Source organism: Typopeltis vanoorti, chromosome 25 (genome assembly GCF_054136105.1).
Source record: "Typopeltis vanoorti isolate ZY-2024b chromosome 25, IOZ_Tvanoo_1.0, whole genome shotgun sequence".
NCBI classification, from domain to species: Eukaryota; Metazoa; Arthropoda; class Arachnida; order Uropygi; family Thelyphonidae; genus Typopeltis; species Typopeltis vanoorti.
Window position 1 is genome coordinate 54,634,032 of NC_143573.1, and position 13,839 is coordinate 54,647,870.

General features: G+C 34.2%; 1 protein-coding gene across 1 annotated transcript in view; it reads left to right on the forward strand.

Annotated features, from left to right (window-relative positions):
* The window catches only part of LOC150092754 (short transient receptor potential channel 5-like), a 235,133-nt gene that overhangs the window by 192,622 nt on the left and 28,672 nt on the right, over positions 1-13,839 (forward strand). Inside the window, exon 8 of the mRNA XM_090414270.1 lies at positions 3,475-3,660. Within this exon, the coding sequence (XP_090270396.1) occupies positions 3,475-3,660 (186 nt within the window). The remainder of the gene's footprint in view (positions 1-3,474; positions 3,661-13,839) is intronic.

The window sequence follows — 13,839 nt, forward strand, 5'->3', positions numbered from 1 at the left end:
GTGAATTTAATTCGGAAGAGACAATCCCTTACTACAGACATAGAAGACACGCAGAAATTGATAATGATAGTGATAAGAGATTTAATGAGAATGTAAAAGAGAATAAATACATTAAACATAATAAGGAACCAAGTTTCAGTTAAACTAGGTACTACTTGAGGAATCGGAAAGGAAATGTGTAATCCAGTCCTTCCGTGAAGGAGCCTAGTATAAAAAAAAAAAAATTTTCTTATAATAAAAATTTTTTTTTTAAAAGGAAGGGTGAGCCTATGTTAAATTGTGAATGAAACTATGTTGTGTAATTTATTTTTTTTTATTCACATTTAACATTGCATATTATGTATTAATCATAATTTGTATAAAGATTATTTATTGTTCCTTAATTAATGATTACTATTTAAATATTTATTCTAAACTTAACCTACTATTAATTTATTAAATAATAATATGTGTAGAAATTTATGATAACTAAATATATATGTAAAGTAACGAAAAGTGTATTATAAATAATTGTATACGTAATGAAAGAGCGCTGATTAAGTAGCTCAAATATTCTGTTTATTCTTATTTGTGAAAATTTAACGTTATGTAATCACTTATGTAAGAGTAGAGCGTTGTTGTTACATTAGCGAAATGTTTACGTTCATGCGTTGTCATGGAGACGCATGAAATAAACAAGCACGAGTCAAATAGAGCGTGACCTTCGGACTGAAAGGGTTGGAAAAGAAATAAGAGAAGATTATTAATTAGAGAAAAGAGAGGAAGTTTTTGCGGAGCGGAAAGGAGGGTAGGATATAAGCAAAGGAAGTGGAAGAAAATTATAAGTTCTCTAGGGCAGAAATTCATGAGAATAGTGTTAGAAGTGAGCCAGAACATAGTAAATCATATACTTAGCTGCAAGTGAAGTCAGCTGTGTTGTAAAGGAAAATTAATGCCGTAACCGGATAAATAAAGAACTGGACATTCAATGGGAAATTCTGATTAGTTCCAGTTAGTCTAGGATTACGTCTTAATTCTATGTTTCCCTGAAAAGAATTATAGTGAATTTAACTAGTTGGAGAAAAGTAAACAAGGAAAGATATCAGTACCTTATTGCCGTTGTTTAGAGTAGTGAAGCACGATTAACAGTAGTTCAGTTAAAGCGTTGGAGAAATTTTATTAATGTGTTCCGCTAACGTAAATAAGTTAATTCATAAGTGTGCTCACAATTAATTGATGTATTGAAGATTGTATCTGGTAAGAGTAGTCATACATGTTTGTTTATTCTAACATTAACATATCTTCGAAGTTTAAAGTCCGAAATAAGATTGCTTGGAATATTGTCTACCTTGGAATATTAGTGCTTCCTGTGAATTTTAAACATTAAATGCAGCTGATAGATATTTGGAGACTGTTTAAATAAGAAGTTTCGTTTTACTAATTTGAGTTAAGAAAGCTTGTGATTTTGAAACTGTGAATTGTATGTGAAAGTTTAGAACATTGAATTGGCATGAGTGACTTAGCAAGATGTATTAAGTTAATTGTATTGTTTCATTTTAAAGCAGAATTCTTGTACTTGTTATATATTATATATTAAATGTTTTATTTTGTTAATCTAAATATTGTGTTTGCCTGAATTCCTTATTATTGCACCGTTCATAAATATTCGAATCTTGCGGGTGCCCCAAGTAGAATAGTAAATAATTCGGCCTAATGAGAAGACTGCTAACTTAATTAAGAATTGATCCTACTATATTATATAGACTAATCTAAAAATAGGGTGGCGCAGTATAATTATAAATTTCTCTATTTTTTGGATCGGTGATCAATTTGCGATTAAGTGTTATATTGATAAGAGTGACTTGAACCAAGATGGCGGATTTAGAACATTACATGAAAATAGAACGTCACGACAACCTGCCTGGCTTGCTCCTTGTGTTGCCTCCACGTACCTTCTTCTTCTTCCAGATTGCACACTTAATCTCTTCATTCATCCATTTTATTCCTACCTTGTTTAGCCTTTTCACATTTGGCATATGCTCAGACATTGTTGCTGTTAAATAGCATCTATATATCTTCCACTCAACTCCTCTTTCTATGCTGTAGCTCTCATTTTGTCTTCTAAGCTTTCTATAATCACTAGCCTTGTAGTTCCACATATATCCCTTCTTTATAGACGTTCTCATGTGACTAGCTGCAATCCATGTGATCACTTCATGGTCACTCTCTCACCAGGAGATTAGATACTCCATTCACAATGACATCTTCCAATGATATAACCAGATCTAAGACTCTTGACTCTTGTGGGCCCCTTCATTATGTACTACCTAAGATTGTTTTTCTTTAAGTACTGAAGAAATGCATTCTCCTGATTCCTGATGCTAATTCTTCATTCTAAATAATATTGCTGTAGTTGAAATTACCCATAATGATTATCCTTTGCTTGTTCACTAAACCATATTGAATATATTTCTTTGACTCTTCCTTTTACATTCTCTGGGATGTAGCAACCCCCCCCCCCCACCAAATATCTCATGCTATCAACTTCCACTTCATTCTATACTGCTTCAAACCCACTACCACTTTTTTTCTCTCCTTGTATCCCAACCTTGCAGTGGCATAATTCTCTTTCTATCATCAGCAGCACTCCCCCCCCCCCACCCATTCTTGCATTTGCTATCTTCATGAAAAACATCATATTCCTCCATTTCTATTCTCATCCAGCCATGTTTTACTAAATCACTTAAGGAATTGAACAACGTAGATACAAATATAAATTAAATTACACTTTAATAAATATTTCCGATATTTTAGCAACATCACGTTGCCGTCTTCAAAAGGAACTTACAAAAAAAGGCATGTGCACGTAGACAATACAACACAGTAACTGAGAATGAAGAGATGAAGCTATTTTTCTCCTAAAAGTCCTAATGGTGCCCACTAGAGGGCACTTTTTAGTAAGTTCCTTTTGAAGATGGCAACGTGACATTGCCGAAATATCGGAAATATTTATTAAAGGGCAATTTAATTTATACTCGTATCTACGTTAATTTCTTAAGTGATTTAGTAATGCATAACCAACGTATAAGCCTGTCTACGAGAATCAACCATATTTCTCTTATTCCAGCTATTCTCAGGCACATAAACTCAATCAGTGCAACAATTTAATCTCCCTTATTCTGATGCTCCTGACATTCGTAAGTAAACATAACAATATGATATGATCATGGTTAAGGTTAAATTGTTATTTCAAGAAGAGAAATGTTATCCTTATACGATGATCTAGGTATCTGGCTTGTTAAATTTCTCTTATAATTTACAAAAGTAAATAATCATTTCATGATCATTATTTATTAGAAACTAAGTACTTCTGTAAAAATTAATATAAATCAATAGATTTGTGTCTTAATATCAGTTTGACATTTAAAAAAAAAAAAAAGAAAAGAAAAGAAATTGAAATATTTTGAATTTTAACTAAACCTTATTCAATTTTAGGACAATGCAGATATGGAATGGAAGTTTGCACGTGCACAGATGTGGACATCTTATTTTCACACTGGTTCAGTAATGCCTAGTCCCTTTAACTTGATTCCTGATCCAGCATTCTTTATTAATATGGTAACATGGCTGACAACACGCTTCAAGAAAGATTCAAATATGAAAGCAAAATTTAATTTTAGGGTATACAGAGTTTCTTTATTAATTTAAAAAATATGAAAATTTTAATTTAATGTTATATCAGAGATTAATAAGTAACATGCTTGATATAATTATTAGTATTAATTTATTTCTTTGGTAAGAAAGACTAATATATTTTGGATGTTTATTAATTAACATAAGGGACTATCCAGTGTTATTCTTCTTCTTCTTGGAGCATTGGTATAGATTTCTGTTGCAAAATAGAGACTAGCATTTATCTTTGCAAGCAATATAATGTTAAACCTATTTATCTAGTTTACTTCAGTGTGTTGCTTTGGATAAGATTGTGTTGAGTGTCTCCTATATGATTTATATTTTTTACCAGGTCTTTTTATTTGTATTTGAAATAATGTTTGATCACGTTCTCTTGCTAGTTTGAGAAAACAGCTTTTCTTGAAATATGTGAAATGCAAAACATGGCATTTTAATTAAACAAAAAAAAAAACTTCAGATTGGTTAATAAGCTAATTCACCAAAACAGGCCATACTTTACAGTTGTTTCACCCTAAATGTAAGAACTTATATATAAGTTTATACATTGAATACAGGCAAGGAAGGTGACATGGTTGGTGAGAGTAGCTAAAGAGAGGTATGAACAGCAGTTAGCTAATGAAGCCAAAAAGAATCCTAGGGAGTTCTTTCGATATGTAGCCAGCAAAAGAAAGAATGATTATGGAAGGATGACATTGATTGGAGGAAATGGTATAAAGACAGCTGTTGCAGAATGTGTGGTGGAGATACTTAATGAGCAGTTCATAAAGATCTTTCAATCTTGTGAATGTGACTTCATGGAGAGATTAAGAGCAGTTGATGATGGGGAGGAGAGACTGACTGTAAGTGAGCAAGAGGTGTTTGAGGAGTTGAGTAAACTAGATGTAAATAATAAGGTTGTGGGACTTGATAATATATCACTGCATATTCTGAAGGAATGTGCCAGAGAGTTGACACCTGCCTTGACATATTTTTTTAATACGAGTCTTGCACTGGGTCAAGTTCCTAAAGAGTGGAAGGAGAGCAAGATTGCCACTTCATAAAGGAGCTAATCAAACTCAAGCATCAAACTATAGGCCTATCTGTATGTCAGGTGTTGTGGTTAAGTTGTTGGAGAAGCTTGAGAGAACTAGGATCCAGAGTTGGGTTGACAACAATGGTATAATCTTTGATGGACAGCATGGATTTGCTAAAGGGAGGTCATGTTTTAGTAATCTACTTACTTATTACAATAAAGTGACTGCTTCCTTGGACAGAGGAGAAGGATACACAGTAATATACTTGGATTTTACAAAGGCTTTTGATAGAGTACCTCATGATAAGTTGACAGTTAAACTAGAGCAGATGGGGTTGGATATTAGATTAGTACATTGGATTGGAGACTGGCTATCTGATAGGTATCAACAAGTTGTGTATGGCGGTGCGATATCCAGGAAAAGGAAAGTCACTAGTGGAGTGCCTCGGGGGTCTGTTTTAGGGCCATTACTATTTAACTTGTATGTTAATGATATTAGCGAAGATTTGGATGTTGATATTCAGTTGTTTGCAGATGATGCAAAGATGGGATGAACCATAAAGAATAGTGAAGGTGTTGTGGCCTTGCAAGAAGACTTGAATAAATTGAGTGATTGGGCAAGCAAATGGGGATGTGAGTTCAATGTTGCAAAATGTAAGGTTTTAAAATTTGGAAAACAAAGCTGGGATGCAGAATTTATGCTTGGTGAGAATATATTGTTGGAAGTAGAGGAAATAAGAGATCTGGGGGTGATAGTGGATAAGGATCTAAAATTTAGGGGACACATCGCCAAAATTGTGAAGACAACACAAAGACTTCTGGCAATGATGCAGAGGACACTGACATGTAGAAGTAGGGAGATTCTTGTTCCATTGTATAAGGCTTTGATTAGGCCACACATGGACTATTGTGCCCAGATTTGGTCACCTGGTTTTCAGAAGGATGAAGAGATGTTGGAAAGAATCCAAAGGCGACTGACTAAGGTAGTTTCTGACCTCTGGAATGTCGAGTATGAGGAAAGATTGAAAAGATGTAATTTGCAGAGTCTAGTGGAGAGAAGGAAGAGGGGAGATATGATAGAGACCTACAAGTTGGTAAGGGGTTGTTATAAGATCAATGGTGGAGAGGTTCTACAGAGAATAGTGGGAGATCAGGGGAGAACCAGAGGTCATCCCTGGAAACTGTATAAAGAGGGTGTGAGTAGGAGAGTGAGAGGCAGGTTTTTTTCATGCAGAGTTGTGAGTGATTGGAATGCCTTGCCTGAGAGTGTGGTGTTCGCAAGGAGTTTGAATGTGTTTAAGAAACAGTATGATGAGATGTGTGTGAGATGAAAGGACCTCCTAGATGAGTCTTTGACTCCATGAGGTCTTGTTTAATAATAATAATAATAATAATATCAGTCATGATGAAATATTATTATTATTATCCTAAGATCCCATGGAGGCAAACACTCATCTAGGAGGACTATTTGTCATACACACAGCTCATCATACCCTACCTTAAACATATTCAAATTCTCTGCAGACACCACACTCTCAGGCATTCCAATCATTCACAATTCTCCATGCAAATAACCTGCTTCTGACTTCCTTGCTTACACTTTGTTTATACAGTTTCCAAGGATGGCCTCTCGTTCTTCTCCAATCTCCCATCATTTTATGAAAAACCTCTTCAATGTTAATCCTTTAGCAACCCCTTACCAATTTGTACATCTCTATCATATCACCCCAATTCTGCCTATTCCCTAGATCCTGTAAATTGCATCTTCTCAACCTTTCTTTATATTGAATATTCCAGAGATTAGAAACTACCTTAGTCAATTGCCTTTGTACCCTTTCCAACATCTCTTCATCCTTTTGAAAACCAGGTGACTAAATCAGTAGTCACATAGCCTAATCAAGGCCTTATACAATGGAACTAGAATATGCTTACTTCTACAAGTCATTGTCCTCCACATCATTGTCAGAATTCGTTGTGTTCTCCTCACAGTTTTGGCAGCATGTCCTCTAAATTTTAGATCCCTATCCACCACCACTACCCAATATCTCTCATTTCCTCCACCTCCAACAATATATCCCCACCACGAGTTAATTTTATATCCCTTCTTTGTTTTCCAACTTTTAAAACCTTACATTTTGCAACAATGAACTGTCATCCCTACTCTTATGCCCATTCACTGAGTCTATTCAATTCTTCTTGTAAGGCCAGAACATCTCATAGTTTCCCAACTTTTCATCATCTGCAATATTCCCATCCAAATCTTCCTCAATATCATTGACCTAAAGCAGGCCCCTGAGGCCCACCAATAGTGACTTTCCTCGTCCAGAATATTGCTTCCCAAAATTTTAGAAAATATTTTAGGAATCAGATGCAAATGTATATAATATTATAAACTAAAAATTTACTATTTGTAAAATTTAAAAAATTTTCTATATAGTAATTATTTTCTATATTTCACCAAAGGCAAAACTGGCAACATCATGGAACAACACACAGGTATACAGATACTTGCATTCAGACACCGTATGTTTTATATATATATATAGATAGATAGATAGATTGTGAAACATGTAGGGTATCCATAACTATAGAATAACACATATGTGACAGTAAATAACTTTTTTTATTATGTCAATATTTTGTCTTATATATCATAAGACATCATCAGTACAACTAAAGAACAACAATCATCATCATCATCATCATCAAATTCCTGCTATGTACCCTCAAGGGGTGTACAGGATATGACAGTACTACATGAAAAAATTACATCATTACTAACTTCCTATCTACAATTTTCCTCCAAATCAGTCTGTTACTTGTCAAGACTCCAACATTATCAGATCTTATATTTCTATCGTCTAAGACACTTTGTACCGTATCAATCCACCTATATCTTGGTCTTCCTCTGGGTCGTTTTCCTGCCAACCTGGCAGAGAACACTTGTTTTGCTAATCTTTCCTCTCCCATTCTATTTAAGTGACCATACCACCTGAGATTAGCTCAGCTAATGCATTCCTGGATGCTGACAATGTCAAGTTCTTTCCTAATATCCTCATTTTTAATATGATATTGCCATTGATGCCATCTGTTCACGCCTCTAATCTTTCTCAGGACTCTCATATCTGCAGTCTCTAGTCTTTGGTCAAGTGTTTTACTTCTGCTCTCAGATCCATAAGTTAAAACTGGTTTGAACACTGTCTTGTATTCAGCTAATTTAGTGTTCCGACTAATTTCTTTCTTATTCCATATGAATTTATTCAGTTGACTTCCCACCATATCAGCTTTGCTGATTCTGTTGTCTATTTCTATATTTAATTTACCATCTTCAGTAAAAATCGTTCCTAAGTAGTTGAAATGTTTTATTTGTTCCACAGGTTCTCCATTCATAACACACTTGACATTTTCAATGATTCTCCCTATTTTCATTGTCTTTGTCTTTTTATTGCTGACCTTCATACCATATCTATTACAACAGCTATTCAATTTAGTCAGAGAATCTTGTAGACTTGTAGCGGATTTATTTATAAGTATAACATCATCTGCATAAAACAAAGAGCTGACATTAACATCTCCAATTTTGATATCAGGTTTAATACCACTTTCCTTCATAATGTGATCCATATAGATAATGAATAACAGAGGGGATAATGTACATCCTTGTCTCACACCAGATTTAACATTAAACCATCTTCCTGTTCTTCCTTCAATTCTAACTGCTGACTTACAACTCAAATAAAGACTAAGTATTGCTTGATATAATGCCCCATTGACACCATATAACTGTAGCGTATTGAATAGCTTTTCTCTTGGCACCTTGTCGTATGCCTTTTCCAAATCGACAAAACTTAAATACAGATCTTTGTTATATTCCCATGCTTTCTCGACTATTTGTCGTAAAGTGAAGATCTGATCCTGACAGCCTCTGTTTGGCCTGAATCCAGCTTGTTCTTCACCAAGCTTTTCTTCCACAATACTTCTCAACCGTTTCTCAAGTATACTTGCATAGATCTTGCCAGGAACGCTCAGTAGGGAAATACCTCTGTAATTCTCACATTCAGTTTTATTTCCCTTTTTATATATGGGTACTATGAGAGCTCTGCTCCAATCATTGGGAATTCGTCCCTCTGTCCAGGCCATCTGAACTATGTAGTGCAGCCACTGCAAGACTTTTATACTATCATACTTCAGCATTTCTGGTCGAATATCATCTACTCCTGCTGCCTTTCCACATTTCAAGCCTTTGATGGCTTTTTCTACTTCAAGTATGGAAATGTATTCCTGACTGCATGCCTGGTCAGTGTTTTTTATCACTGTGCTGTCATCACTGCTTGTTTCATTTAGCAGTTTTTCAAAGTAATTACTCCATACTTCAAGAATATCTTTTTCTCCTGTTTTCATGTCACCTTTATCATCTCTAACTTCTTTTACAGCACTCTTTCCTCCATTCCTAAGTTTCTTCAACAACCTCCAGAATATTTTGCCACCTTCTTGATATTTATTTTCTATATTCTTGCCAAAGTCCTCCCATGACTTTTGTTTAGCTAGTTTTACACACTCTTTAGCTTTCTTACATTTGTCTCTGTATTCTGTAAGAGTAAAAGCTGACTTATTTGCCAGGAACTTTTGATATGCTTTCTTCTTTTCCTTCACTGCCTCTTTAACTTCCTGTGTCCACCAGGGAGTTCTGATTTTTTTATCCTTGCACACAACCTCACCACATGCCTCTCTGGCAGAATCAATCAATGTTTTCTTCAGAGTTTGCCACTGAATCTCTAAGGTTTGATTCCTGTTCTCAAACTCTTTCATTTTCTTTTCAATAATCTTTCTGTATTTTAGTCTACAGTTCACATCTGTGAGCTGCTCAACTTTTATTCACTTTAAAACTTTCTTACATGTTATTCTTTTCAATATGAAATTCAATTTTATCCTGCTCAAGACTAAATAGTGATCACTTCCAATTTCAAATCCTCTGTACACTCTGGTGTCCTGCACCAGGGAGAAAACATCACTATCAACAATAACATAGTCAATGAGACTTTTGTTATTCCTAGCCTCTTCTCTCCATGTGAATTTGTGCACATTTTTATGTTGGAACATGGTGTTAATAATAACCAGTCCATGTCCTGAGCAGAAATTACAGATATTTGCAATTATCATTAGCTTTGCTCTTTTCTCCAAATTTTCCCAAAATATTTTTGTATGTCAACAACAATAGGAATTGAATTCAAAAAACAGTAGCTTGCATGCTTAAATTAGAATCCCTCTATGTATACGTTCACATGCTCATGGATTAAAAACTGTGGCTGAAATTAAAATTACTTACATTAATTTTAATTATTTTAAAAGTATTTTTATCCATAATTTTATATTAATTCATAATAATTAAATATAACTTATTCATATTAATTAAATATTATAATTAAATTGTTATATTTTAATAATTAATAAAAATATTTTTAATAATTATTTTTAATTATTTCCATGAACATGCAACTGTATACATGGAGGGATTCTAATTTAAGCTTGCGCACTACTGTTTTTTTTTTTAATTCAATTCCTGTTGTTGTTCGTTTGTCGTACTGATGCTGTCTTATGATACATGAGACGAAATATTTACATAATAAAGTTATTTACTGTGGCATACATGTTATTCTATAGTTACTGTATGATAAGAAAAGACTAATACAAGGAAGAAAATGAAGGGAAGCCTACTGTCCAAGTGGCCATTATTGGAAACTCTGGATTTTGGTTGAAGAAGTCTTTGAAAAATATAGCAATAGTTTTGAATTTGTTGTGACACTACAGGAGTTCTTCAAGGTAGAAAATTCAAGAAAGTCTATCAAAATTTCTGTTTGCTTCTTCACAGAAAAGTAGCTTTTGCCAGCAAGCTTTGTTGTAGTGTGCAAGACCTAAGCAGCTGTAATCCTTTGTTCAGCATTTCTAATGTTTGCTATTCCTGCAAAGCAATATTTGGTAAATACCTGGGAGATCTGGGAGTTTCACTTAATCCTTTGGAAAACAGAAAAAGGATTATAATTAATTTTTCATATGGTCTAAAGGTAGTCATGAGATGGCATGTTTTTTTTTTTAGAACTTAGCCACCTATTTGTGATTATGAGGATGAGAAGGTAGAGAGAGTTTATGGTGATATAGAACAGGGCTTGAAATGTAAAGAAACAAAAGATATAATTATAATACAAGGCGATATGAATGCAAAAATCGGAAGAGGAAGGGAGGAAGATATTGTTGGGATATTTGGATTGGGAGTGAGAAATGAAAGAGGAGATATATTGTTGGATTTCTGTAGAAAGCATGATTTAGCAATTATGAACACTTGGTTTAAGAAACATCCAAGAAGATTGTATATGTGGAAAGCCCCAGGGGAGGATATAAATAGTAGAAGAAATCAGATCGATTATATTTTGATAAACAAAAGATATAGAAACATTATAAAAGATGTGACAACATATCCAGGAGACTGTGATACAGATCACATATTGTTATCATCTAAGATAAGGATTAATCTAAAAAAGGTAAGTACAGGGAAATGGAACAAATCATGGAACATGGAGCGGCTGAAGATACCAAGTATGGCGAATGAATTCTCAAAGAAAGTAGAGGAAGAAATGAATGAGAGAAATATACAAGAAAATGATGATGCAAGTGAAAAATGGAAGATTCTGAAGGAAAGCATAATTATTGCTACAGAATTACATTTAGCTAAAAAAGAGGAGGAAAGAGAGAAAAGAAAGAAACCATGGATGACTGAAAATATTTTGAGGAAAATAACACAAAGAAGAACGTTAGTTAATAGTAAAACAGAGGAGAAAAAAAAGCAGTATAAAGACTTGAGTAGGGAGATACAAAGAGAGAGATAAGAAGGAAAAAGGAAGAGTGGTTAGATGAAATAAGTAAAGATACAACAGCAAAGGCAGAAAGAAAGGACATAAAAGGTGTTTATAAAAACATTAATATGATGACAGGAAGGAGAAAGATGCTAAGGACTGGAGCAATCAAGAATGAAAGAGGTGAAATTCTGATACAAAAAGAGAAGATATTACAGAGATGGGAAGAATATGTAAGTAAACTTTATGAAGACAGGGAAAGAGGAGAAAATCAAAGGAAAGAACATAGGGGCAGAGACTGTGCATCATGAGGGAGGAATTGAATCTAGCAATTCAAAAGATGAAAGAAGTAAAATCCCCTGGAATAGATGGTATACAGATAGAACTTATAAGGAATATAGGTGAAAAAGGTATGGAAGTGTTATGGCAAATTATTAACGGTAACCTTTTCAGTTAATTCTGTGACAAGTTTGGAGTGTAGGGTTGGACAGACCTGTTTTACCATAGTGAAGAAATTTAATATGGCATTTATGTTTGTTCTATTGGAATTGTGCATCCTGTTTCCTCTATGTAGGGTAAGTTGCAGGTGCAATGGATTTTGTATACCCCTTACTGGGCAGGGTAAAGACGAGGATCTTTGGATGAGCTAAGTATACTACACCTTCTAATTTTGCAGGAGGTTTGAATGTTGCCTTAATATTGTATTTATGTAGCATTCTATTTTTTCTCATATTCCCTTAAAGTATGGTATGGCTATGGTATTTTTGTAATCTTTTTTTCTTACCTTCATGAAATTATTGTGGAGAATCTTGTAAACTGTTTTTTTTTTTTTTTTTTTTTTTTTTGTAGCCATTCTTTATTTAGGTTTGTGTAATAATTTCATATTTATTTTTCAGTCCTTGCTCATCAGAGCAAAGTTAGAGCTCTGTTTTGAAAGTGTTGATGACCCCTAGTTTTTGTGGTAGATGGTGGTATGAATATTTATTTGTGTATATATTGGCCTGTGTGTGTGTGTGTGGTGTGTGTGTGTGTGTGTGTGTGTGTGCGTGCGTGTGCGTGTGTAAATTTACAATAGATTGTTAAGGGAAGACTGTTGCATTCAGTAACACCATACTGGTTTAATACTGGTTTGATTAATGTCTCATATACGGCTACTTTAGTGACCTGAGTGATTTCTCTCTTATTCCATTTAAATGTACTCAGTTGACTCTTTATACTATTTTTGTTTATTCTGTTGTCTCTTTTCATATTTAATTTTTCTTCCAGAAACTCTGGTTTTTCATCTCACATACAAACAAATCAACCCTTCAGAACACACGCAATTTACAGATAAAAAATGCTAGTTGTGGTGGTGGTGGTGGTAGTGGGTGGTAGATGGCGTTAACGCGGATGATTGGCAGTAGAGATTCGGTGTGGTGGTGGGGACGGAAAGTTGTACAGTAGGTGTTCTCCCACGATGTCTTCGGACTCCTTGGAGATGTCACAAATAATAATAATAATAATAATAATAATAATTTGCCATTTTCAGTAAAAATTGTACCTGAAGAATTGAAATGTTTCACTTCATTCTCCATTCAGGATGCAGCTGATGTTTTCATAATCTTTGCCTTTTTATTGCTGATTTTCATATTAAGCTTGTTACTGCAGTTTTTAGAGAACTCCTGCAGAATTATATTTAATTTGTTTATAAGATCATCTGCATAGAGTAAAGAGCTGAAATTAATATCTCCAATTTAGATATCAGGTCTGATGCCTGCCACTTTCCTTCATAATGTGGTCTACATAGATGATTAATAAGAGTAGAGCAAACTCTTGTGAAGCACCTGATGTACTTCTTGAATTCTAACTGCTCACTAGTGTCCCATTTACACCATATACGAGGGTGGTCTGAAAAGTTCTCCACCTAACAATGAAAAAAGAATTTATAATTTCAAAATTATTTTTATTTTTCAACATAATCTCCCTTAAGACACATTTATTCTAGCGATGCTCCAGCACAATTATCCCGTTCCTATAGTGGTTCTGAGTAAGATCTGCAAAATACCACCCTACAATCACTTCTTGATTCGAAGAAAAACACTGACCAGTGAGGAAGAGTTTTAGTTTTGGGAAGAGATAGAAGTCAGAAGGAGCCAAATCTGGGGAATAGGGTGGATATTCCAACAATTCATAGTGCAGATCCCTTAATTTTTCCATTGCCAAAACATCTTTGTGGGCAGATCAATTGTCCTGATGGAAGATGATTTTTTTTTCTGCAAACCGGGTCTTTTCTCACGAATTTTTTCATCTAGTCCAGTTAAAAGATCA